The sequence below is a fragment of the Rhinolophus ferrumequinum genome, chromosome 24 (genome assembly GCF_004115265.2).
Source record: "Rhinolophus ferrumequinum isolate MPI-CBG mRhiFer1 chromosome 24, mRhiFer1_v1.p, whole genome shotgun sequence".
NCBI classification, from domain to species: domain Eukaryota; kingdom Metazoa; phylum Chordata; class Mammalia; order Chiroptera; family Rhinolophidae; genus Rhinolophus; species Rhinolophus ferrumequinum.
Genome location: NC_046307.1, coordinates 36,163,524 through 36,191,325, shown reverse-complemented (window position 1 = coordinate 36,191,325; position 27,802 = coordinate 36,163,524). Strand labels below are relative to the sequence as shown.

The following is a 27,802-nucleotide window of genomic DNA, read 5'->3' as shown; positions in this document are numbered from 1 at the left end:
CTTGCCCGAGCAAAAGGATGGCACGTGGAATGAGCCTGCTGGGTGTGAGGGACCTGCGTGGATGGACGAGCTACTTGGGCTCCACTTCTAAGCGTCCAGAGCCCAAAGCTGAGGCTTCTTCCCTTGGTGAAGGTAGAGAACCATGATGGGTTGAGGGACCAGTGCCATATAGCTGGACAAAAGTCAGCTGTGTGTTTGGCCAAATGCTCTTGGGTCTGAAGCCAAGTAGGAGTGTCTGGGGAAGGAAGAAACTGCAGTCCTTGGATTAAAAAAGCCTTAACTCCCCAGTTCTTAGCTGGGTCCTGAAGACGTGGAAGGGGCTCCTACACAGCCCTTGCCTTCTATATACAGATTTGATTCTTTCAATTCTTTAAAGTTCCTGGGAGCTACAGGGGCAAAAAGCAGGGAGCCCCAACAATCTAGTACTGCCCTCCAGAAGCATTACCACGTGGATAATAATCAGAAGATTTGTGCACTGGGGCAAGTTACTTAACCTCTCAGGACCTCAGTTTCCTGTAAAATGGAGATAATATATGCACTTCCTAGGATTGCTGTGAGAACTCAAAGGAGATGAACAGCACTTGATAAATCAGGAGAACTCGCTACAAGGCCAAATAGTTTTGTTATTGTTAATCATTATTTTTATACTTTCCCAGCTGTGATAATTTCCTGCATTTGTACAACTCTTAATTAATTTATAAAGCCCTTTCTCTTATAATAATTCATTTGATCATCGCAAAAGCTCTCTGAGATTCAGCAAGTACTGTTACCCTATTTTGCAGACGAGAAGAGTGGCTTGCCCAAACCACACAATTAGTAAGTTATGGAACGGGGTTCTGAGCTGTGGTGTTGTAGCTCCTGGTCTGCCTGTCATCGACTGTGTGTCATTCTGCCTTCTCACAGGGGTACGAGGCTGTGTCAGCCCTGTGTGTGATGCCAGATGGGTAAGAAGTGTTCTCTGCTCTCAGGGAGCTTATAGTCTAGTTGAAACTCACAGAGCCTTGATCTAGGAAATGGAGAGTCCACATTCCAGGGGAAGCCACTTTCGCTGTCTCCAACAAGAAAAGGCAAGCCAGAAATCGACTAGCCAGGAGTCTTACATGGCGCCATCAGATGACACCCAGCATTTTCTTGTGCTTAACCTGCAAAGACCCGTCTCTGATTTCCTGCATGTCACTCAGCAAATTCCCTCCATGTGTGAAATGAGCATCGAAGCCAACTCTGTGGTGGATGGTGTTCGCTCCGAGTTACATCACATCCCCTCCACCACTCCTCCTTCGCAACAGACCTTAACATTGTTCTGTGATTACTTCCCATCATCTTTCCCAAATGTGCATCAAATTAAAGAGTTATTAGGGCATGGCGGGACATGTGTATGGGGAAGAATTTCCTTTAAAGTCACAGCTCAGCCTGAACTTTCTTTATTAGTGTTTATACAAAGTATGTAGTCTGTTCCAGTGCAATCCATGTTTATATTCCTGCAACAAGCATTGCATTCCTTGGGCTGCCCCTTCCTGTTTTCTTAAAGTGATTGCTGCACCTATATTAAGAGCTGATAGTTGTGTGTGCTCTATGGCTGGTGGGGCCCGGAGACGTGCACCAGTCAGAGAATGACACCTAACCATGATACGTCCCGCAAATGGCATCAACTTGAGAGTGGTGTGGCCCAAGTGGACAAGGGGACTCCTTAAAAACAAGGGCGTGGTGGGCAATAAGCCCCCTTGTGAGCACTTCCTTTGTCTACCCACCTCCGTCGTGGGTGTTCTGTAGCTCGACCTAGGACCACGATTTGTGTTGATTTGCTCAGGAAAGTCGCAGGTTTTCCTGGTTTCCTGGTATCATGATTAAAGACCTCTCCTTTGACTTGCAAAAGCATTCAAGTTTGGATGGTAAGTTACCTGGTCACGGTAGTTCTACCTGGTGCGCAGGTTTGCTGGTATAAGTGAAATATGGACATCGACTTTGGATCGCAAGTTATGGTCGATGAAGAACAAATGTAACTCAGTTAAAACTGTCAACAAAAAGCTCAAGTCCAAATCATTCAGTTACTCAGCAGATGTTTCTTTGTGCCTTTTACGTGCCAGGCGCGATGCTGAACCCTGAGGACGTAACTTAAATAAGACATGGTCCCGACTCTCAGGAAGCTAGAGGTTATTGGTTTAGATAAAATTTTGAGAATGTTACAAAAATTACCTGATTAGATCATTTCAGTCTGTCTTTTGCCCTTCAGTATTCTGTATTTCTTCCTTGAAGGTGATTACTAAGTTCTCAGGCACTGACACCTGACTGCCTGGATATAGACGCCCATACGTATGTACTTATCAGCTTGTGACCACAGACAAGGGTCTCAGCTCCCTGTGTCTCCATTTGTTCATTCATAAAATGGGGGTAATCATAGCGTTGACCTCATAGGCTGGTGGTGAGGATTGCAAGACGTGCTCAATGTCAAGTGCTAAGCATAGTTCTCGGCACCTGGGAAGTACCCAGTGCACACTGGCTCTTGCATAATAATTACTTGTTTCAGAGTTACTTATTTAGACCCTACTGTGGACTGACTGCATCTGTGGTACCTCTGTTGACTAGACCTTTGGTAGCCTTCTCTTAAAAAGGCATAATTTAAGGTAATGTATGTTACCGTGTTTCCTCAGTGTCCCTGAATTATCCCCCAGGATAATTCTCATAGGCTTTGAACTCCATTACCGTGTTTCCCTGAAAATAAGACCTACTGGACCATCTGCTGTAATGCATCTTTTGGAGCAAAAATTAATATAAGACCTGGTATTATACCCAGTATTTATATTATATTATATTATATTATATTATATTATATTATATTATATTATATTATATTACATTACATTACATTACATTACATTACATTACATTATACCTGGTATTATATTATACCCGGTATTATATTTATGTTATATTATATTATGTTATACCTGGTCTTCTATTATATTAAAGTAAGACCAGGTCTTATATTAATTTTTGCTCCAAAAGACACACTAGAGCTGATGGTCCGGCTAGGTCTTATTTTCAGGGAAACACGGTAATGGAGTTCAAAGCCTATGAGAATTATCCTGGAGGATAATTCAGGGACACCGAGATTCTGACCCTGGGTGATTAACTAGTTTATTTTCCTCTTTTTAAAGTTGGGGGAGGTAGCTTTTCCAAGGTCATGCTATGAGATAGAAGCAGAGCATGGAGAAAGACCATGATTATTAAACTTCTAGGCCTTTCTTTCCTAGTCTGCCATATTGCCATGTGTATTAGTCAGCACAGACAAGGGTATGCTGCAGGAACCAAAAACCCAGATATATCTGTGACAAAACACAGTAAGATGGTACTGCCTCCTCATATCATAGCCCAGTACAGCCTGTCTGGGCCGTGGCCTTTGCTCCATGCAGTCACTCCAGAACCCAGGCTCCTTCCATCTTAGGATACCACCATTTTTGACACGTGTCCTACACATATCAAGACAAAAAAAGGGCAGAGAGTGTAACGTCTTGTAGGATGCTTTGTGGCCTTGACTAGAAATGGTGTAGATCACTTCCATCCACATTATTTTAATCAGAAATCAGTCTTATGGTCCCACCTAGACACAAGGGGTGCTGAGAAATTTAATCTTGCTATGTACCTAGGAGGAAAATGAAATAGATTGTTTGACAGATAGCATTGTCTCTGCCATGCCATATGCCATTCCTTGTCACATTTCCAAAGGCTGATCCCAGTCTCTTCTGAGATTTCTGTTCCCTGACCCCCAGGGATTTGCAGAACCATATTTTCATATGCTCTATATGTGATTTGGGTGAGGTTTTAAGAACAGGCCTTCTGAGAAGAGTTTGGAAGAATTTGAGATTTCTTGTAGTGATAAAGTGGGACATAAAGGGTGACCCTTTTGGATGGATAGTTATCACCTGGAGGTTATTGCTCAGCATAGAATCAGGTGCCTGTTCTAGAATCGCTTTATCATCTCATTTACTCCTCACAACATCCTAGGAGGTAGGTACTGTCATTTTACCCATTTTACAGATGAGGAAAGACAAGCTTAGGCATGGGTTAAGTAACCTGCCTCAAATCACTCCACTGTCTGGTAAGACTTGAGCCGAGGCTGTCTGAGTCCAGGCCGTCTTTCTTAGGCACTATGCTTCGGAGCGGGGATCTCAAATCCAGATGCCTGTAAGGCCCAAACACGTGGCGTCAGTGAGGGAAGCAGCTCAGGTGGACTGATGAAATGCAGAGCGTATGCCTTGTCCGAAATGGGCAGTTGCCTCTTAGCTCCAGTTTACAGTGGCCCCGAAGGCCCAGGGTTATTAGATCATCGGATTTTTTTGGAGACAACCCCAAATTCCAGATTTGTAAGTGAAATTCTCCCACATTGGCAATTGATTTACAAATCTTAAACCCATACTGAGATCCAGACTGCACATGTCTGTAGGCCAGAATTGGCCTGTGGGCTCCCAGTTTGCAAGTTCTACTCTACTGCGTCCAGCCGGGAGCTAGGTATGTCCCACGCATGCCCTTTCCTGCTGGGCATGGCGCTGAACAGAGCAAGATGGGGCCGGGTGGCAGGGAGCCCTCCTGCTGGGAGGAGGAGGAGAGTGGAGACCCATGGCCGCCCCTCCTCCTTGCAGGACCCTCAGCCTGCCGTCCAGGTTGCCCCTCCGTCTGGCCCGTTCTCCTCCCTGCAGGTAGCTGTCTGCACAGTGCTGGCTGCACACTTTTGCAGGTGTAAAATTATATATGCAGAACTGTTGCCAAGCCAGAAATTTAGCCCAGGGAGGCTCAGTTCCCAAACAACTGAGGTAGTGTGGAGCCAGTTTTTAAATCAAAATCAATTTCTCTCCCGGATGTGTGTACGTGTTTTTAAACTTATAAGTAAGTGATGTGAATGAAGTGCACGAGTCAGAGAATAGTTGAATGTTGCCTCCTGCTGTGCAAGTCAGGATTGGTAAATCATGATGGCGGCTCCGTGAGGGCGACCCCAGGGGCACATGGCTGCCTGTGACCGGGCGGGCAGTCATTTGGCAGTTCTTGAACACATGCTGTTTCCTCTCTTCCATCAGGGATGACAGGCAGGGGGCATTAGGTCCTTTGGGCTGGGGAGAGGAAGCACAGACAGAAAGACACCCATAGGCTAGGGCTCCCAAGAACTGCCCTTTGGCCAGATTTCCAGAGTCTTGAATGTCTGTAGCTCTGCCGGTCACTTTAGCTGTGGGCAGAGTCATATTTCACAGGACCACATTTTTCAACATTTTTGGGGGCAAGAGAAGTGTGCATGAGTAATACGTATTTTCTGGGAAAAGATTGGTAGACACCAATAAGGAAAATGTAAAATGGTTTAAGAAAACAACACAAACACTCTTCACCCCAACACCCAGACAAAACTAGTGTGTGTTTCTCTGCACGTCTCCGAGGGGCCTCACTTCAGCCGAGGGGTCTGGGAGGAAGTGAGGGGCGTGTAACCGGTGGTCTTGGCTGCCACCGAGCTTCGCACTCCTTTGGGAGATGAGGCAAACACACAGGAAGCAGGCAGCAACACGGAGTGAAAGGAAATGTGATGAGAGATCAAAATGAGTTGTGCAGAGGCTCAGTGATGCAGAAGTTTACAGGTTCCGAGAAGGGAGAGGACGGAGTAGAATGGAGGGGCTGGGAAAGCGGCACAGAGGAGGATGGGACGCCTCATGAAGCCTGAAAAGAGGGTGGGTCACTTTCCTGGGGCTGCTGTAACAACGGACCGCAAACTGGGTGGCTTCAAACAACAGAAGTGCATTTTGTCAACGTTCTGGGGGCCAGAAGTCTGAAATTGAAGAGTCGATAGGGCCAGAGTGGCTCTGAAACCTGCAGGCGAGGACGTGTCCTTGTGTCTTACTGGCTTCTGGCCGGGGCCGGCAGTCTTTGGCTTGCAGGTGCATCCCTCCGGTCTCTGCCCGTCATCACACAGCGTTCCCCTGTGTGTGTCTGCTTCTTCATCTTAGAAGGACTCTAGTCGTATTGGATTAGGGCTTACCGACCCTAATGGTCTCATTTTCACGTGATTACATCTGCAAAGGCCCTATGTCCAAATAAGGTCACATGCACCAGTACCGGGAGTTAGGACTTCACCTTTTGGGGGAATACAATTCAACCCATAACATAAGGGTAGGGTTTGGATGGAGAAAGCATGGTGGTGGCTTTAGAAGCCAGCAAATAGCAGGGACATATGTGTCCCTGGAGTGCCTAGCTCAGTTACCTGATCTGGTGGGTACTCAGTAAATGTCTGTGGACCAAAAGAAGAAAGAATTATGTGAGGCAGGCTGAGAACAGCAGTGAGACCAACCTGGCTGAAGTGCTGTTGCCCTGTGAAAGAAATTGGCCTGTGGGAGAAACAAATCTGGTCGTAGGGGGCAGGTTTGATGATAGGGAACAAGTTGGAGGGCTGTTGAATCAGGCATTTCCTGCTTGATCCCTTCTGTGGCTCTGATTGCTGAAGGCATGACATCTGTACCATGGGTGCTCCCCAGACTGGGTGCCATGTGACTCTGTGTTCCCCTTTGCTTCCATTTGGGTCCAGTCACCCGACCTCATTTATCATCTCAGACCCTCCAAATTCTCTACTCAAGGCCTTTGTGATTCTGTTCCTCCACTTGGAAACTTTTCCTTTCAGCCTCTACTCTCAGCTGGCTCTTTCTTTTCCTTCAGGTCTCCGACCTAACATTTCTCCCTAAGAGAGGCTCCTCGTGACCATCCTAGCTTGTGCACCCCACTTCCTACCACCCCCACCTTCATTCCTTTCACCTTACTGTGAAAGGACTTCCTAGTTATTTTCTCGTAATCTCTAGTTCTGTTGTTGATTTGTGGTTGCCTGTATTCCACTATATTAATTTTCTGTTGCTGTGTAACAGCCTTACACAACCTTGGCAGCTTTAAAGAACTCCCATCTATTACCTTCTAGTTAGCTGGGGGCCTCTCTGTCAAGGTCTCACAAAGCTACAATTGAGGTGTTGGTTGAGGTTTCATCTGAAGGCTTAACCAGGGACGAGTTTATGTTCACGCTCTCGAGGTTGTTGGCAGAATGTAGTCCCCTGCAGCCTGTTAGACTGAGGGCTTCAGGCTCTTGCTGCTCGTCCTCAGTCCCTTGTTGGCTGTCTGTGGAGGCTGCCCTCAGGTCCTTGCCGCATGGCGCTCCCTAACTTGACCACTGGCTTCATCACAGGTCACAAGGGAGAGTCTCCTAGCAGGATGGGCACTGCAGTCATGTGTAATGTAATCACAGAAGTAATATCCTGCAACCTTTGCTATATTCTGCTGGTGAGAAGCAAGTCAGTAGGTCCGCCCATACTCAAGGGGTGGGGATTACACAAGGGTGCTGATATCAGGAGGTGGGGCTCCTAGAGGCCACCCTAGAACCTGTCTGCCACACTCACCAGGAGAATCAAAGTTCCCTGAAAGGAAATCTTGTGTTGTTGTTCAACAGTCTATCCCTAGCCATAATCACAGTGCCAGGTCCAAAGTGGGTGTTCATCAAGGTACGTTGTAGGAAGAAAGAAAGGATGGAAAGGAGGAAAGGGGGCAGGAAAGGACGGAGGGAGGGAGGAAGAAAGATCTTGCTTTCCCCTGCAACATCCTTTAATAGCCAAACAAATCTGCTTGCATTTATCCCAAGGCAATGACTCTGGGCTTTTATACATGCTGTTTCTTTTACCTGGAATCCTTTCCCTCCTTCTCACATATTCCCTTGCCAACCATCCTGGCTTTGGACAGCTCATTTGCGAGATCTCAATTAAAATGTTACCATTTCCTAGAAGCCACTCCTGGCCCCTGTAACCTGATTACTCCCTTCTCCTTCCTCCATTCTCTCTCATAAGCTTTTGTTTATCCCTCCGACACGTATAGAGCAGGAATCCGTAAACTACAGCCTCCAGGCCAAATCTGGCCTTCAGCCTGTTTTGTAAATAAAGTTTTATTGGAGCTCAGTTATACTCAGTAGTTTGTGTATTGTCTTTGGCTGCTTTCATGCTAGGAAGCCCAACTGTTGTGATAGAAAATATGGCTGACAAAATCTAAATTATTTACTACCTGGCCCTTTAAAGAAAAAGTTTGCCAACCCCTAATTCATTTATTGCAGTTTGTGGTGATGGACCCTTTGTTTATTTTTCCCCACTAAACTCTGCATTACTCAAGGGCAGAGACCGTGCCAGTCTTGTCAGCATTTAGTACAGCACCTGAAACTTAATGGTCAAGACATTTGTTGAATGAATGATAAATGATGTATATCCATCAGAAAAAGACAAACAAGTGGGAAATACTCAAATTAGGATTGGTCACACAGAAGGTTAATTTACGAAGGGACTATTTCAGAAGTGTGAGCGTGGTTCGGGGAGCCAGGACTAGAAGCAACAGAGCTGTTACCACCCTGGGGCCAGAAGAGATGAGGAGAGGTATAATGTTCTAGAAACAGGAAAAGGTCCTGAAGAGGAGCTGTGACCTTTGGTGGAGACACGAGCTAACCTGCGTGACCTCTGACTCACTCTGCTCCCTTCCTCCCACCTCCTGCTCAATTCAGAGAAGCAGAAGGGCACCAAAGCCAGTCCCATCACGGGTTCCATTCAGGTCAGCCTCCCAGGGTGGAAAGAGGCGGAGAGCGAATAACTGCAATTGCAGCCAAAGCCCCCTGGCCAACTTATTCTGATTTGGTCGGAGCCTCTTCTTTGCTGGTGGTAAACAGGTCTCAGGCTGGGCCATAAGGTGTCTTCATGCTGCTCCCTCTTTCCTTTTTCCTGAGCAGGAGCCCCCAAATCGAGCTGTGGGATCTTGAATGTGAGTGCATCACGCCGTCTGCCCTGGTCCTCAGTCCCTTCCCTCTCTCTGATTCCCACCATGGCCCCTGCTGTCACCACCCCACCCGACGCACGCCCTTCCCATCTGCCTCGAGAGGTCTCCCTCTGCGCTGAGAAGTGAGGGAGAGGACTCAAGTCCGCACCTTCTGGTTTACAGTTGAAGCCTTTGCTTTCCTCTGCGCTGACGGCTTCACTCGGTGATGTTTTCACTGCTCCCCCTTCCCACATGAGCCACGGCAGGAAAGACATTGTACAGGAATGCCACAGAATGAATCAAAAGAAGGCTATGAATACACACGTGCCAAGATAGGGGCAGTGGCCTGCCCTAGAACATTGTTGTTTCATTTTTTCCAGTGTAGTTCTGAATTCCTCCATCCTCTTCCACCCCACCCAAGGTGTCAAACAGATGTGAAAATACCACAGAGCTGCAAGTCACAGGGTTGGTGTATGATTCATGATTGGGATGGGGAAAATAACACAGGGGGTTACCATGGTGATGCCCTGTTCACAGAGAGGATGAGCAACATGGCAGCAACCGGACCTGGGCAGAAAGAGCAAGGAAGCACTTGTGCCCGGACGTGGCAGAGGAGCTCAGCACTCCCCCTGGCCTGACCTCACTGGGCAGCAGAATAGGAGCTGTGCCATCTTGGCTGTAGTGGGGAGCAGCGAGGCCGCGGGGAGCACCCCCTTTGCTTTCTTCAAGACACAGGGTTAGGGAACTCTGTTGTATTTCTTGACTCATTTTCTTTCAGTTGGCAGTTAATCTGACCCAGTAGAAGATGCTTCAGTTCTAGATGGGCAGCGTGATGTGATCAAATAACATGGCGTTCGCATCCAGAGACCCGAGTTCACATCCCAGCCTTTGCCACTTACTGGTCATGTGACCTCATGGCAAGTTGCTTTATTGGTAAAATCTTCTAACGTGGGGTGGCGGTGGGGGAGACTAAGCTTCAGTTTCCTCATGTGAAACGTAGGATAATAATAGTACCTACGACATATGATTGCTGCCTGGATAAGAGAGTGAACACGAAGTTTTTAGCACAGTGCCTGGTGCATAGTTCGGGCCCAACAAATACCAACTCTTATTGAGGCTGATCTTCGGTATTTTTATCTGTTGAAGGATGCTGACAACACCTACCTTTTAGAACCATTGCAAAGAGAAGGGAAAGAAAAAAGGATGGAGGGCTCCTGATTCAAAGATATTGCATTTGTCAGTGTAGATTGCTATAACAAATAGTCCCCAAATTTCAGTGGCTTCAGAGTGGTTTCTTGAACATACCTGACCCTAATGTGAGTACATGAGGAGAGAGGGGAGGGGAGGTCTCTGTTTCATGCAGTCACTCAGGGACTCAGGCTCTTTCCGTCTGTCATCCTTGAGTCCTCCCCTGGACCTATTGAATCCAGCCCAAGATGAGGAAAGAGAATGAGTGTGGAAGATTGGGCAGGAAGTTTTATGGATCAGGCCTGAAGACAGCATATATCGCTTCTGCCCGTGTCCTACTGAGAACTTGGTTACGTGGTCGCACCTACCTTCGAGGGAAGCTGAGAGATGGATCTGTCTGTGTGCACCAGAAAGAGGGAGAATTGGGTCCGTGGACTGCTTGCCAGTCTCTGCCCCAATGTTCAATGAGTGTTGCCCACTATTGTGATTCATAGAACCCTTGGGGGATTCCCACTGTATCCTAAGCCCTTCTTGGAGGGATGGGCAACCCTAGTTATGCAGTCTTACTCCTCAGACCCTGCGGGCAGGGTCATTCACACCTCATCCCTAGACTGGCACGGGTGCCTTTGGCTCCTGTGAACCATCCGTGACCATAACGCTGAATCTCGGGGGTGACAGACAAGCCTCAGAAAGGACATGTGAGTGTTATGTGACTGTAGTTCCGTTGTTAGTGGGAAACTAAATGTTGGAAACTGGCTTTCTCTTCCTTTCTCTTCCATCGCTCTAGTTTTTGCAAAATGAACCACTCCAAAACTTAATGGCTTAAGACATAGCGTCCTTTTTAGTCTTCTCTATCCCCGTCTCTGTGGGCAGGGGTTCAAGAGTGGTTCATCTGGGTGAACTGGCTCAGAGGTTTTCGTAAGTTAGAGCCAGATGGTAGCTGGAGCTGGAATCTCAAAGGTATGTACATTTATGTGCTGGTCTTCTAGGCTAGAAAGATTCAAACAGCCAGGGCTGAAACAGCTGGGGCTCCTCAGGCACCCCTCTCTCCCTCTCTCCCTCCCTTTCCCTTTCTCTCTGCCCTGCCTCTCTCCCTTTTCCTCTTCCACTCCCTCTCCCTCTTCCCCTGTCCCCCCACCCCTTCCTCCCTTCCCCATGGTCTTCTGGTCTTTTTACATGGTAGCTTAGGGTTCCAGTGCGAATACTCAGAGAGCCAGTCAATCACTTATTGTCTCTTCTAACCCAGCCTCCGAAGTTCTACATCACGTCTGCCTGCATCTTCTTTGTCCAGTCAGTCACAAAGGCTCGCTCAGGTTCAAGGAAAAGGGGCATACACTCCCCTCTTGATGGCAGGTGCATCCAAGAAACCACCTGCAGGCATGTTTTAAAACCACACCACATCTAGATACTGTAATGGCGTCTCCATCCAGAATCACCCTGGGTGGGACCATGCCTGCAGATGGTTCAGAATGCGTCCTGGGCTGAGATGTGCTGATTCTGTCTGCGGCCAAAGCCGAGGGCTGAGAAATCTAGCTAACAAGGCAGAGGAGCCTGGACTGGCAGGATGGGGCCTGGGGAAGGATGGGTACGTGAGGTAGCCCAGCCCCCTCAGTGTCAATTTATTTAGTCCCCATTTTCAGCCAAGCATTTTTGCAGCTTCTCACCATGCCAAGGTCTGCCTGTAGGTGAGGGTTACATGGAGGCTCAGAGAACTTCAGGAAATTATGCAGACTCACAGAGCTGGGAGTCGGGGGAGGACAGATACTTGAACCCTGACCTGTCTCACCTCAGAACACACATGCTCCCTGACCTTCTCCCTGGCAGGCTGGCGGTTTGTGTTTGTTGGGTGGCGCTGGGGAGATACCATGGAAATAGGTGTCACAGGCAGCGTGAGGGGGCCACTCTTTTCACCTATTGGTAGATATTCTATGTCTTGGAGGACCCCAGGATTCATCTCTAGGCCAGAGTTTGGCGTGGGGCAGTCAGCTGTTCTTGGTGCACTGAAATTTCAGAGTACAGGTACGGAGGATACGTAGTTCAACTTACTATAGTAACAATAGCTGCCATGGTTGAATATTTACCAAGGGTCACATAAGAGCTGTGTACGCATTATCTCATTTAACCCTCATAATAACTCTTGAGGTCAAGATTATACCCGTTTAGTAGGCAGAGAAACTCTGCCTCAGAGATGAAGTGAGCTGCCGAGGTCACCCATTAAGGAGCAGGCCAGGGATTCGGACTCGGGGCTGCTTTCCTCGGAGCTCAGCCTCCCAAACGTGGACGGGGGCCGCCCCACAGTACCCCACTGCACCCTCAAGCCCTCAGCACCTCCGCAGCACGCTCCGCTCCGTGCCCCTTCACGTAATACATAGTGATTGAAAATATTGATGCTGGGGTGCCATGTTGTGTCCCAGTAATTAAACCCTGGGTTGCATTGTCGTATTCAGAGTCGTCAAGGGCCCTGAACAACCGTCCCGATTGTGACGGGGGGAGCAGAGCACGCGGGGTGACAAGGAGCATGCAGACTCCTGCCTGTGTGCTGGGGCCTTCTCCTCGCAGGAGCAGGCCTTTTCCCTGCGCCGTTCTCGCTCTTCTTGTACCGGCATTCAGCTTGGCCTGAGCAGTCTAAATACTGCTGCTGTCCATCACAGGCCAGATAAGAAATGGCTTTGCTATTTAGAGGGCGGAACACTGGCTGAGGAGGGAGGTGCTTCCCAGGGGACGTTGCTCAAGGACCCACTGATATTTTTTTTTCAGTATTTCTGATCTCAGGGCACTAATCCTTCCTCCAATTTGATATTGCCTTGTGCCAAGTGCTACAATCTGAACATTGTTTCCTTCTTTTTATGCAACTGTAGAACTCACAAGTCTTCCTGAGACGTGACTGCAGGAGGGCAACTTGAAGACCTGAGTAGGAAAACCAAAGAAGTACCGTAGCCCCCCCTAATTCATGGGGGCTACGTTCTGAGACCCCAGTGGGTGCCTGAAACTGCAGCTAGCCCTGAACCCTCTGTGTACTATGTCTTTTCCTGTACATACTTACCTTTTCCTTTTAAAAGGAAGCGCTTTTCGGATTCTCTTTGGCGTATCCAAATTGCCAGCATCACGACTCTTTTGCTCTGGGGCCGTGATGGAGTAAAACAGGAGTGACTTGAATACAAGCACTGTGGTTTCACGACTGTCGATCTAATCACGGAGACGGCCACTAACGGGCGGCGGGCGTTTATAGTGTGGGCACGCTGGACAAAGGGGTGACTCACGTCCTGACAGGACGGGCTGGGAAGGCGTGAGATTTCATCACGCGACTCAGAATGGCACATGATTTAAAACTTATGAATTGTTTATTTCTGGAAATTTCCACTTAATATTTTCAGACTGCAGTTAACCGTAGGTACCTAAAACTGCAGAAAGCAAAACTGTGGCTATGTGGGGACTATGGTGGCCAACAGTTGGATGGGAACCATCACCAGAAAATGGCCTCTTAGTACCTAAATGTTCTGGAAGTAAGCAAAGCCAGTTTACAGGTATCTTGTTGAAACCCCAACTTGACCAAAACCCTGAAAAGTTTCTCATAAAGAATGCGTAATAAATGGGAATGAATCGTTCAACATTCGTTATTGAGAATTATCCTATTATTTACGGTCCTTTTTGTGTGTCCTAGATAATTTTGTGAACACAGTGTTTGTACAGTTGTTCACAGGTTCGTTCTGGACTTTGGTTTTCTCCTTTCTCCCCAACATGAGTGACACCATAATGCTCCCATGGTATACTTTTCTCATTGGGGCCATTTTCAGGAACTTAAGCCTGCAAGTTGAGGCCGGAGTGATCCATGTAGCTGTCGTTACCTCCTATATGAGATTAATGATGTAGGAGATGACCTGTAGTTTGCGCTAGGCACGTATGCTACCGTGTTGGGCTATGGAGTTTAATGAGGTATGGTCTTTGCCTTCACAGAGTCTGCAAACTGGCTGGAAAATCGGCAAGTACTTAGCTAGGTACCACAGTCAGTCAAGATTCTTTTGGTTTCAAGTGATAGCAAATAAAACTCAAACTGGTTTAAGGGAGGTGGGACAGAGTGGCGCATGTAATCTTAAAATACAGAGGTACGTGGCTTCAGTCATGGGTGGATCCGGGATAGCAGCAGGAGTCTGTATATGTTTGTCTCCCAACTCTGGAAGGCTCTCCCTTTGTGGTGCTAAGGTGGCTTCAGGCAGCTTAGCGACTTCACTGGAGAGAAAGCTGCTGGGAAGTGGAGTCCTGTACCCATTCCTGAAACAATCACTGTGGTCAGAGGGAGTGCAGATGGCTTAAGCCGGGCCTGGATTAGGTGCCCGTCTCTGGAGCTGGGACAAGGAGCCAGCCTCGCTTATGGGACAGGGTTTGAGAGTTGGGGGAGGGGAGCTTCCAGTGAAAAATTCGTTACCTGAGGAAGGGGCAATAGAAGCAAGGCAGCTCCATAGAACAGGGCTCTACTGCATACATAACGGACAGCTTATTCCATGCAGTGTCCTTAAGGTTAGTTGGGCGTGCTCAGAGGATATCATTAATCACCAGAATTGCCTTCTCCTTGACAAACAACATCCCTCCAGTCCAAGCCAGTCTGGGTTGAATAGACCGTAAATGTAACCTGCAAAAATCTGACCCGAATTTGCTCTCCATTGCAGTGACCTGGACAGAAATAATATCACCAGGATCACCAAGATGGACTTCGCTGGACTTAAGAACCTCCGAGTCTTGTAAGTAGCATGTGACTCTTCAACACGTTTTCATTTTCAGCTGTTCTGCCTTGTAAAAATGTTCCGTTGCCCTGACATCACAAGCACTGGGCAACAGGAATTCAGCATCCTGAAGCAGAAAGCCTTTTGTTGGTGTGCCCAGGTTTTCACAGGTGTCTTGGTGCTGCTGGCTGGGCTAGACCAATGGAAGAAGTCGGTTCCAGCAACAGGGAAACCATAGGCTACACAGAAATAAATCAACATGCCCAGCTTTTGAGATGACAGCAATGCTTCCCTTCCAAAGAGATTGTAATTTCTTCCCCAGCCTGTGCGTTAAAAGAGCAATCAAGACGAAAGTTATTTATCTTGTTGCTTAATGGAGAGGCGGGGAGGAAGGAGGGAGAGAGTCAGATAGGGTCAGAGCCCTCGCTGTACACGCACAGCTGTGCAGACAGGTAGCAGAATTTGAGATGGGCATTGGTGGAATGGGGGAGCAGGGACTATCACTGCTGAATATTGAACAGCCATCTCCAAGTCTGCGAGTAATAAGTCTGCCCAAAGATTGTCCACTGGTGAGTCTCAGACATTCAGTCGTGCAAGAGAGGTGCAAGCACACCCTCTTTCCTTCTGGACTCAGAAGTGGATTGCTCCCCATAAGTGTGACTGCAGACTTGGAGCTTGATCTGGGCCATGTGGTCACTGCCTCGGTGTTTGTTTTCTCGTGGAATCTTGGCTGGCAGATCGTTACTAGAAGCAGCAGCGACAGGCTTGGCATCTGAAGCCACCTCCTTCTTTTTACTAATAGCCCTTTATAGCACAGTGAATTTTATTCTAAGGACAGGAAGTACCAGGTTCTGGTCCTGACGCAGAACTGACTGCCTACGCGGCCTTGGGCAAATCACCATAGCTCGTTGGTCCTCAGTTTTCTCATCCATGACATAGGGAACGAATAGCATGTTAGTTTGCTAGGGCTGCTGTAACAAAGTAGCACAAGGTGAGGGCCTTAAATAACAGAGATTTATTGTCTCACAGTTCTAGAGGCCAGAAGTCCAAAATCAAGGCCTCGACAGGTTGGTTCTTTTTGGAAAGCTGTGAGGAAAGGATCTGGTCCAGGCCTCTTCTAGCTTCTGGTGGCCTCGGGTTCCTTGGCTTTTAGATGGTTGTCTCGTCCTTGGGTCTCTTTCTGTTGTCTGTGCTCTGTGCCTGTCTGTCTCTTTGCCCAAATCCCCCCTTTTTATAAGGACACCAGTCACATTGGATCACGCCCCACCCTAATGACCTCATCGTAACTCGATCACCTCTGTAAGGATCTTCGCTCCAAAAGAAAGTCGGATTCTGATAGACTGGGGGTTAGGACATTACCATATGAATTCTGGGGGGAATACAATTCAATCCGTAACAAATAAAATTCCTTCTGACTCTCATCAGCGCACATACAGTGCGTTATGGTTTTAACATTTTCACGAACAGCCTATGTATTCTCACTGCAACCTGTGGCGTGTTGCTTATGTAAGTGTTTTCCTGATGGAGAACTAATGGTGGTAATGCGGATGACAGTGACCAAGTATATGTGGTACCTTCCACAGACCAGGCTCCGTGTTACATAGTTATTAACCCCCGTCTGTCCAGAAGAAGCAGAGGCTCAGATCGGGTAAGCGGTCCCCACTCCACACAGCAGGTGACTGAAGGAGGAGGACTTGGAGCCCAGGATGTGTGCTCTCTAACCTCCGTGCAGTGCCACTGTTTGTTTGCATTAGAGGGAGTTTAGAAAACCAAGAAGGGAATTGTCTACCTGCTTTGTAAATGCAGCGCTGATGTCCCGGCGGCTTACTTGAGTTTCCCTGGGATCCGAATGCGGGGCCCCAGCCAGGATACACGCTCCCCAGGACGTGTTCTCCAGCCTTTGGCCAGTACATTCTCCTCTCTCCATCCTCAGAGGGCAGACCCCACCCTCTGCCAAGTCTCTCTTCAGCTCTAAGCAGTTATATGTCTGTCAAATGACTGGCAGCTTTGACAAGTGCGTGTGGATCAGAATTGAGATTGGGATACGAATGGGGGATTCCATGGCTCAATTTTCAGAGTGATTTTTATTAAGGAGACACAGGTAGTAAACACCTAATTCCAGGTCATTTCCCAGCTTAAAGAACAGGCATTGTCTTCTCTCTTTATTTTTCCCCCCCGTGTCTAACCCCTGCCTTTGTGAAAGATTTCCTTTCAGACAAGTCAGAAAATGCTTCATTTTCTCACAAAGTAAAAAAATAATCTTTTGATTTTTACCATTACTTCAGAAAGACTAATAAAAATTCCAATTTCCATATCTGTTCTCTGCAAATAGAAAGTTTAAAATAATCACAAAAGGTTGTATTAATATCCTTCAGATGGTCTGCGACATTCCTTTGACTACAGTTTATGTTTTCAGTTAATTGGCACATTCTTCTTATTTTGATAAGCAGTGCCCAAGCCCTCTCCCTTTCCCCACTTTATAGACTCTATTAATATACTGGGTTTCATTATCTTCCTTATCAACTCCAAGACAATCGCATTCAAGTGGCCCTTTATTACTGTGAAAGAATCGGTTAGGTGGGATCGCTGAAATGCTTTCTAACAAACACCAGGAAAATACCCAGACATATCAACCATGGAGTCCCTCAATCTATTCTTTGTAGCTGAGTAACCTAGACAATTATCTTTTCTGAAAAGCGTTCATCACACCTTGGCACATTCCCTGTATCTGTTTCTTATTTACAGTTTATAGTGAAGTCAGAAAAGACTCGATAGTCTGGAATAATTTGAGCTTGCCACCCATTTCCAAGCAGAACTGCGAATATGGCGCTGGTGGATGGACAGAAGCAGATACGATGGAGATTGGGGAACGTGGGCCCCATTCGAAGGCAGTTTTTCCCAAATAAAGTGCGTTCAGAAAGAAGACACAAGAGTGACCCGTGACGACTCTCTCTCCCGGGGAGTAGGAGCAGGAAAAGGTCTCCTCTGGTGCTGTCACGTAGTTCCCTGCGTAGGACTCTGTTGCAAGGACCCTGCGATGCCCACAATGTGGGAAACAGCTTTATCCCAAATGGGGTTAATAAAAGAGCTAAACTCCACCCAGCCATCATCACATGGGAGCGACTTCCGATTCTGGGCCGGTGCTAAAACTGAAAAAATAACAGTGCCAAAGGAGCTGAAAATGAACACAGTCTGTATCCTCTAATGCAGAACAGACTCAAGCCAGGGACAGTCCAGCCCTGTCTGGATCCCCTGAGCGCCTGCATCTGGTCAGTCAGATGAGAGCGATACCCAAGGCTTTTTAGCACAAGCTCCTGAACTGCATCTCAACCCAGAAGTCTGGGCAGGAGGTTCACAGCTCATCGATTCATCAGACAATGATGATTTGTCGAGCCTTTATGTGCCAGGCTGATGGATCTAGGAAGTAATATGGAAGGGGCCCGAGATACCTTATCAGTCAGGATCCTGGAAGAAAAGAGAGATACTCACACAGGACAAACGAGGAGCACTGAATAAAGACTTAGTAGAGGCAAGGTTAAGAGAAACCAAGAAAAGATGATGAAATTCCCTGAAGCTTGTGACAACAGGGCCCTAGGCCTCGAGGAGCAGTGGGAGGAAGTGGTTACTCTAGGAAAGGTAGGGACTACCTGACAAGACCTGTGCTCTTAGGTAGAAGGATGTCCTCTCACCTGCTGATCACCTGCTGGTGACTCCCATTGGCCAAACCTAACAGGAAGCCAGAGTCTGATGAAGCTGCCAGAAGGTAGCCTCCTGGGGCCTGAGCAAAGCAGGAAAGGGGCAGATATCTGTACAGATATATTTGCATTTCTTCTACTCCCTTTTCTGAAAGAAGCTAGCAGTGTTAGATTAATTAGTACAGAACTAAGAGATTCGACATAGGAGGTTGACTGCTTCAGAAACCCAGAGGGGATGTGACACTTAGCTACCCTAGTGTTGCTCCTTGTTATAATTGGGAAGTGATGACAACCAGCTCTGTGATGGATTGATTGATAGTAAAAACCCAGCTGAACAAACCACCCATCACTAATGCTGCACTGCATCCCTGTTTAGCAAGATGTGCTAGTGTGAGTCTATTAGCATTCCAAGGCCCTCCTTGCCATATGGCGGATGGAAAAGGAAGAGGAGGGAAGGAAAAGAACATTTATTGTGCACCAGATCCTAGACGAGATAATTTACACACTTCATTTTTATTTTCACAAGGACTTAGGAGATGTTTTCATTTTTTCTACTTTACAAAGGAGGAGACTGAGTCTTAGTGAGGTTGACTAGATAGCCCAATGTCACACTGTCAGCTGGTGAGACGGCAGCAAAGTGATTCTTAACCAAATCTGGCAAGCACACCAGCCTGGGAGTTAGAGGGCCCACTTCGCTGGCTCTGTGACTTTATACAAATCATTTCTCCTGGGACACACGTCTCTTAACCTCTCTGCTCTGTGGTGTGCATAGTCGTTAAGTGAGGAGACTATACGAGACCAGCCTAAAGGGGCCGGAAGTAACATAAATGTGTGAATCAGAGTAGATGAGGACTGTGGAAACAGGGGAACCCATGCGTCCTGCCCGACCCATACTCAGTTCTGGCAAACCGTTGATATTTGGAAATGGGAGAGCTGATTTTTCAAAAGGAGTTTCTTTTGGGGGTGTGTTTGTGTGTGTGTGAGTGTGTGTGAGTGAGAGAGAGAGAGAGAGAGAGAGAGATCCTGATTTTCAATTGTTCGCAACAAGTTCACAAACACATAAGCTGTCATTGAGCCCAAACACAAGGCCGCATCGCTCTGACAGTCTCAGTTAGAAACTACATGTCTCCTAGACTAGCCTTTCCCTTGATGCAAAACCAGTATGTGCTGTGGCCCAAAGTCCCCTTTAGTTTTTCATCCGTTCCGTAAGCCTTAATTAAGTGCTGGTGACTTGCTAGGCCTGGGAGGATGAAGATGAATGGAAGATCTTCCCTTCTTGGTCCTTAGGCATCTTGGGGAGCTAGACTTGAAAATAACAGCGGCCTGAGCGTTAAGCCTAGGAAGTGCAAGGGGTTCTGAAATGTGTCAGAGCTGGAGGGCTGTCATGGAAGGACTCCTTCTGAACAGAGAGCTAAGCCTCCTCGAGGCTCCTTTGCCTTCCTTCGGCCTTTCCTTCAGGTGCTTCAGGGTGCCTCTCTTCCTGCCTAATCCAGAGCAACCCTCAGCCCTTCCTGAACTCCACCCTCCAAAGAAGCATCCTTCAGTCAGAACGACATCCCCCCTAAGCCCCATTCAGCCACCAGGGGCAGCCCCCGATGGAAACTACGCAGTTTCATTGCTTCCCTTCCCAACATCCAGCTAATCCAGTTTAAGTTGCCATTTTTTTTTTTTTTTTAAGTTAGGGAAACAGATGTTTCACTGTTTGCTCAATTCTTAGGATTATGCCACATGCATGAACCCAATTCATTTAAGCAGAATGTTTCGGTTTTTAAACACCTGCGTGGAAGACTTTGGAGGTCAGCAGAGCCCGTGACCGGGCCAGCTTCTGTGACCATCAGCCTCATTTGGGAACAGCCAGGCCCTGGGCAGTGGAGTTGCTGGCACCAGGCTGGTTTTCCTTCGTCACAGGCAGTTGTCCAACAATAGCTCCACCCTTTCTACTAAGCCACCCAGAGACAGAGTGAGCAGAGAAGGCCCTTTTCAAGGAAGTAATTTTGAATCCCTGAGGGAGGGAACTCCAAGGGAAGAGATGCTCATTATATGTGTGGTTTTTATAAGAAGCAGCTCTTACCTCTTCCTTTTCTGTGAAACATCCTGCAGTGCTTGGGGGGACATTTGCTGAGAACATTCTTAAAATAGAGGCATGGAAACCAATCTGCCAGGTAGAAGTGTGCAGGCGGCGAAACCCTGGTTACCGTGACACCAAGCTGGGATGTGCGTTTTCTCATCCCACCATACTGATCTTGTGGAGGGTTGTGGGGAGCACCCGAGGGTCAGGGGCCTGAGTGACCGCACCTGCATGGCCTGGAGTCTAGCGTGACTATCCCGGGCTCCTCCTGTCCTTGACCACGCTGTCTCTGCTTCTAGGCATCTGGAAGACAACCAGGTCAGCGTCATCGAGAGAGGCGCCTTCCAGGATCTGAAGCAGCTGGAGCGATTGTAAGTACAGCACGCCACCTTTCTGGAAGTCTGATTTATTTAGCTTTTCGCAAACTGGCTTCATTGTGACCGTGCTAAAAAAAAAAAAAAAGTCTCCAATGTGTAATAAAATGTTTGCTATTTTATTTAAAGCACATTAGATTCATGTTACAGAAGCACAAAGATTCATATAAGCACTTTAAAAAAAAAAAAAAAAGATGCTAGAATTGGCATCTGGGGTTGGTTTTTCTTCTTCCCAGCCTTGAGCTCGCTCTTGGTATCTGTGTGGGGCTACTTCTGGCTCAAACCTCAGCCTTCCCTTTCGCGGAAAGAGGCCTGCAGTTACTTCCGGTTATGGCAACCAGCGTCAGAGGGCGCCTCCCTCCTCAGGCCCTCACCTCCTCCCTGCGCCCCCTCTGCCCCATTCTCATGGGAGAGGAAGGGCAGAGTGGGCGAAGCCTTCGGAGTGCATGTATCTCCTCTGAACGAGCATCAGCCTGTGTCAAGAAGCCCACACGTTTCCACGAGAGAATACATTGCCAGTGGGTTAAAAATAGGCCGCTGTTCTGACTCTATCAGAGGGAGAGAGGAAAAGGGGCAGGATGGGAGATGGATGGGGCCCCCATTTGTTTTGTTGATTAATGCTTCAGCAGAAAACTCTTAGGTCACTTTGATGAGGGAGGCTGCTCAGATGGTTAAGTGGGCAGCTTCACCTTTCTTCAGTTAATCACATCTGGCAGCTCAGAACATCTGGATATTTGCTTTCTGCCCTCTGAGCGGGGATTGTCCCCAAGAGCACTTAGTCATGCTGGTGGGCGGCTCTCTTCCATGCTTGTCTCCACGTCCTGGCTGGCCTGACATTTCAGCCTCCTTCTTCTGCACTCAGGCACTGGGGGGCTGCAACAGCTCCCTGCTCCACACATTACCTAGGAGGTCGTTCCATTTGAGCTGTTGTCAGACCTCACCTACAGAGATGGGCGTGGGTAAGGTGGGGCGCCTGCCACCAACTTGTCAGCTCGTGATCATTCCGTCTGGGGCAACATGGGAATGGAAAGGGGTGGAACCCAGCAGAATCCTCCATTCTTCCTTCTGTTGTGTGAACTGTCTCATTTATTGCTCTCCTGCTGGGTCAAAGATCAGCCTATGTTCTACTCTTGTTGGTGTGAAAATAGGGCATTTTCTTATAAGGGAAAATAGTTATAAAAATAATGAATGTTGGTTCCCTTTATGCTTTTGTTTTTAAGTTTCTTAAATCTTAAATTCTGCTTCTTACTTAGACCAAGGAAAAAAATACAAGTATTTGTTGGACCTGGTTCCTTCATTTGAAATAGGCAACCTTTCTGTGGAAGAATAAATATACAGTTCTTAGTGAAAAGGCCACCTCTTACTTAATCTTCTGATTAGAAGAGTAAATAAATTTCCAATTCATTAATTTCATGGTTGTTGGGAGGGAACTAGTTGAGTACCTTCGACATGCTAGGAACTGTGCCAGTATTTTATATGCTGTTATTTTATCCCCACAAAATTCCTGTGAGGTGTTATTACCCTCATTTTGCAGATGAAGAAATAGAGGCCCAGGGAGATGAAGCCAAAGAATTGTCAGGGGGGGAGCCAAGATTCAAAGCCACGTCTGTCTGACATCAAAGCCCACATCCTTTCATACTTCTGTGCTGCAGACATTAGATGAAGTGTGATCTTTAGCAATGGCCCTGCAAATAGCCTCTCACATACCCATTTAACTCTAGGGAATATCAGGGAAATGTTCTGGCAAAGGCACTTTTCTTTGACTTGGTGAACATGGCTGAAATACCACGCATGTCGGGGGACTAAGCGTATTACACGTGCAGGATAAACCTGGCTATTGCTCTCCTTTGGCTTATTAGGGGGATAAGGCTAGCTGCTGTACTAGATACACCCTCTAATCTCATGGCTTAACCCTGTGGAAGTCACTTCTTATTCATATCAAGCCCAGTAAGGGCTATCCTGGTGGCTGGGCCTCTCTCCTGCAAGGAGACTCAAAGACCTGGGTTTTCTCCAATCCTTAGCCCTGTTGTCTTTACATCTGGCCTTCCAGGTACCAATCTTTGTCTGCATCAAGCCAGTGGAAGGGAATATCGTGTGAAGGATTGCACATGGAGTATTTTCATGGACGAGACCTGGAAAGGGTACATGTCACTCCCCCTCGTACATACCTTGGGCTAGAACTCAGGCACAGGAAACTGCTGGGGACACTGGGAAAGGTGGTCAAGTGATATGCCCAGGATCTAGAGGAAACAGGCTTCGTAAACAACTAACCAGTCTCTGAGTTAATATTGTGAGCAAGCTGACGAAGTGCTTGGTTAGGAAGAAGAATGGAAGTATAGGCAGCTGACTAGTATGCACAGCTGGGTAGGCACCTTTATTTAAGGTCTTTCAGTGCCAGCGAGAGGGAGGGTGTGTGTGTGACATTATCCTGACTAGCGTTAATCTGGTTTTAATTATTCAGTCTGTCCCCAAACAGACTGAGAGCTATAAAATGGGAAAATACAATGTATTTGCTATTAACAGCTAAAGAAGTAGAGGGCTGATTGTTCCATCTCTAGCTCTCACTCCTGACTTACCTTATCTGTGTCTCTGTATTTGGTAGTAGATTCATCTTTTTTGGTCATATTCTGAAATACAGGCTGGAAATTATACAGGTCGTGATAATTCATTTCTGGACTGTTTATTTTTCTTCAGAACGATCCATATTGCTTTGCTCTCTTGAGGCTCAATGAGAAAGGGGAGAGAATTCTGACCTGCAGGACTGAACTCAGATTTCTCTACTTCTCCATGAAAGGATCCCTGCTCGAGACCGAGGGGGGGTGTCCCTCCTGTCATAGCATGTTTGTCGTTGTCACAGCCCTTAATCGCACCATATTTTAATTCCTTGTTTGCCTGATGTCTTTCCCCCAAATATGAATGTGTTGAGATCAGCAATCATGTTGCATTTAGCTCTTAATCTCAAAGCCTTACATAAGGCATGATAGTAAGTGCTTGTGGAATATCATCAAATAATTAGGTTTTTGTCTTATACCAGTGTTTCTGAAGTGGGACCAATTTTTTCCTCTAGAGCATACTTGAAAATGTCTGAAGATATTTTTGGTTGTCACAACTGGAGGATGCACTGCCATGTAATGGGTAGAGGTCAGGAATGTCGCCAAACATTCTACAATGCGCAGGACAACACCCACAGTAAAGAATTATCTAGTCCAAAATGTTAATAGTGCGTAGGTTGAGAAACGCTAGTATTATATTTACCTATTATGTGTCAGATAGTACCTTAGGCACATGACTTATGCCCTCTCATCTGATCCATACAACAATATTATAAGATTAGAATTATCATGTCCCTGACATGACAAAATATAAAATTCAAAGTATTGCCTATGAAGTATTGTTGTTAAATATGTTTACCCTAAATCTAATTTAGCTAGATGTCACTTCTGGTTTCCAGAAAGTGAACAGGATAAAGAAACAAGTGAAATTAAACTAAGAGGAAACAAATCCTGTAGGTGGGATGTTATATAAGATAACTGCCCTGGTCTCTTCAAAAAGACAATGTCATGTAAGATGTCACACATAAAGGTTGGTGTGGCTTTATTAATAATAGATAAAATAGACTTTAAAACAAGAAACATTGTTGGAGATAAAGAGGAATATTTCATAATGATAAAGGAGTAAAAACATACATAAAGCAAATTTTGACAAAAGCATACAACTCTAGAATAAACATTCTTTTCAAGTATATATATGGAATGCTTATCAAGTACTGGTCTAGAAATCAGGTGTCAACAAATATCAAAGGATTTAAAACATATGGATTATTTCCTCTAACCACAACAGAAATGTTCAAGAAGTCATAAGAAAAGGATAAATTAAAAATTCCAAAATATTAGGAAATTAAGTAGTATACTTCTAAATAACCTCTCAGAGAACATATCATAGAAGAAATTAAACAATATATTTTTCTGAATGTTAGTAAACACACAATATGCGTGGATTGCAGCCAAAGCCATGGTCAGAGGAAGATGTATAGCCTTTAAGCTATATTACTCAATTTATGATATATATTATGTATAGTATATATTTAAAAAGAAGAAAGGCTAAATTCTTGATGAAAGTACTCATCATAGAAAGCTAGAGAAATAATAAAGTATAAGAAAGGAAATCAGTAAGAGCAGAAGTATATGAAATATAAAATAAATAAATACACACACATGCACATTTATATTAAAAAAAACTCTAAAAAGCCAAATTTTCATTCTTGAGACAATAAAATTATTAATACTGGCAAAACTGATCAGAAAACAAAAAGGCAGAAGGCTAAATTACCAATACAAAGGATAAAAGGAGGACATAACTATGGATTTTACAAAGATTAAAATGATAAGAGCAGATTTTGAACAAGTTTATTTTAATAATGTTAAAGATTAAGTGAAATTCAGAACTGAGACAAGGGATAGAAAGTCTGTATAGTCCTTTGCCTATTAAAACAATGAAATCTTTAATTAAAACATTTCACCAACAACATCTAGGTTCCATGGCTTCACCAGTAAATTCTACCTAACTTTTAAGAAATAAGTATCAATTTAACATAAACTCATTCTCCAAAAAGAATGGATATTTGTCATTTGGACAGCATAACCTTTATAGCAAAACCCACCAAGAGAATTTCAAGTAACAATATGAACCAATGTATTTCATGAATATCTTTCCAAATCCTAACAAAATAGTAGCAAAATTAATTTGGTGATACATAAAAGGATATATTACAATCAAGTTTGGTTTATTTAAGGAAGGCAAAGTTGGTTTAATATTTGAAAGTCTCCTCTCCCAAATAAACACATGCTGAGCAACTAGAATAGCAAAACCAAAGACACACAGACAACATCTACAGTAAAACTAGTGGATGAAGTATCCCAGTAAATCCCTGCCCCTTTAAGGTGTTGGGGGAAAACAACTTACGATTACAAGACTTTTGTGTTATGTCTTCTGTGTCGGAGAAAGCAGAGGGAAGGTCACTGAAATTCTTAAGACCCTGAGAAAAGGATATCATTTAAATTACCAATATGCATTCACTGGAAAGAAAATAGAGTGGACAATCTGAGAAAAGCTGCCAAATCGGAAGGGAGTTTGATTAGATCCAATTTATGGTAAGTACAAAGGAACCATATGTGATAATGACTTATTTGGAGTATTTTTGGCCCTATAAACTCTTCAAACGAACAAAAACAAGGCTCTTTTTCAAAGAAAGGCCTAGCATTGATAAGAAACTTCTGGGAGTAGTTGATCAGAACAGGCAAAATAGTAGAAATGAAAAGAGAACTTCTTGATGAAAGTGTTAGAAATCACCAGAAGAGTCGTATCTTAGAAAATACAAGGCCCTGTGTTTCATTAGTTTGCAAGAAAAACCAAGAATGAGCTCTAGACTCTTGAAAGTAAAAAAGTTATCACTTCCCACCCCTCCCTCATAAAACTAGAGGGAATTTCTTTCATTTAAGAAATAAACAACCAAAAGGATTATGATTGAAGCTCATACAAAGTTTTTTTATAAGAAAAAATTTAAATAAGAAACATCATAACCTCCATTGAAACAATGAAAAAAAGGTACTAATAAAACCGATGAAAACTATAATAGCTTACTTCAAAACAAGCTACACAAATTTAAGATCATATAAAGTATAAAAGAACAATATACATCTAAATTTAAAAACTCAGTTATTAGATGATTAGAAAAATGTAGGATTTGAAAGGAGGGGTGAAGAAATCAAAAAAAGAATTTAGAAATAAAAGAAGTCATTTCAAAATAAATACTGCCAATATCCTGAAGAAGAACAAACTTGGAAAAATTGTAGTTTCCAATCTCAGACTTACTATAAAGCTACAGTGATCAAGATAGCATGGTACTGGTGAAAAATAGAACATATAAATTAATGGAACAGAATGGAGAGTCCAGAAATAGACCCATTCAAATATAGTCAACTGATTCTTAACAGGTACAAAGATGATTCAATGGAGAACCAATAGTCTTTTCAACAAATGCTGCCAGGACAATTTGATGTTCATGTGTAAAAAATTGAACCTAAACACAAACCTTACTTCTTACACAAAATAAATTCTAAAATGTATTGTAGTCCTAAATTTAAAATGTAAAACTATAACATTTCTAGAAGAAGATATAACAGAAATCTACATGACCTTGGGTTTGGGGATATATTTTTTTGCTATAACACCAAAAGCATGAACCATGAAAGAAAAAAATAGTAATAAATTGAACTTTATTAAAATTAAAAACTTCTGCTTTGCAAAGGGCACTGTTGGGAAAATGAAAAGACAAGCCACAAACTGGAAGAAAATGTTTGCAAAACACATAGCTGGTAAAGGACTTGTATACAAAATATGCAAAGAATTTTCAAATCTCAATAGTAAGAAAACAAATCACGCAGGCCCCCCCCCCAAAAAAAAAAAAAAAAGAAATGGGCAATAGATTTGAACAGACACTGCACCAAAGAAGATAAATAGATAGCAAATAAGCACATGAAAGAATTTCAACATAGTTTTTCATTATGGTAATGCAAATTAAGCAAAATGAGATGCCACTGCACATGTATTAGAATGGAGAAAATACTGAAAACTGATATTACTCATTGCTGGTGGGGAGGCACAGTAACAGGAACTCTCGTTTATTGTTCTTCAATAATGCAAAAATGCAAAATGTTTCAGCCCCTGTGGAAGACAGTTGGGCAGTTTCTTACATATCTTCACAGAGTTTTGTGCAATCCAGATCAGGGTTTGGTTGCTAGGGGTTCCGGGAAGATGGGGCGAACGTTGAATAGGCGAAGCGTGAGAAAGGAGGGGCTCAGGATGGTGACACCTTGCTGTAGGATACTGACACGGGGGACACATGCTTTTATCAGAACCCAAAGCATTTTACAGCACAGAGTGAAACTTAATACATGACAATAT

General features: G+C 45.2%; 1 protein-coding gene across 1 annotated transcript in view; it reads left to right on the top strand.

Moving 5' to 3' along the window:
- Positions 1 to 27,802, top strand: part of SLIT3 (slit guidance ligand 3) — a 555,128-nt gene that overhangs the window by 30,131 nt on the left and 497,195 nt on the right. Inside the window, exons 2-3 of the mRNA XM_033096396.1 lie at positions 14,649 to 14,720; positions 20,765 to 20,836. Coding sequence (XP_032952287.1) covers positions 14,649 to 14,720; positions 20,765 to 20,836 — 144 coding nt within the window. The remainder of the gene's footprint in view (positions 1 to 14,648; positions 14,721 to 20,764; positions 20,837 to 27,802) is intronic.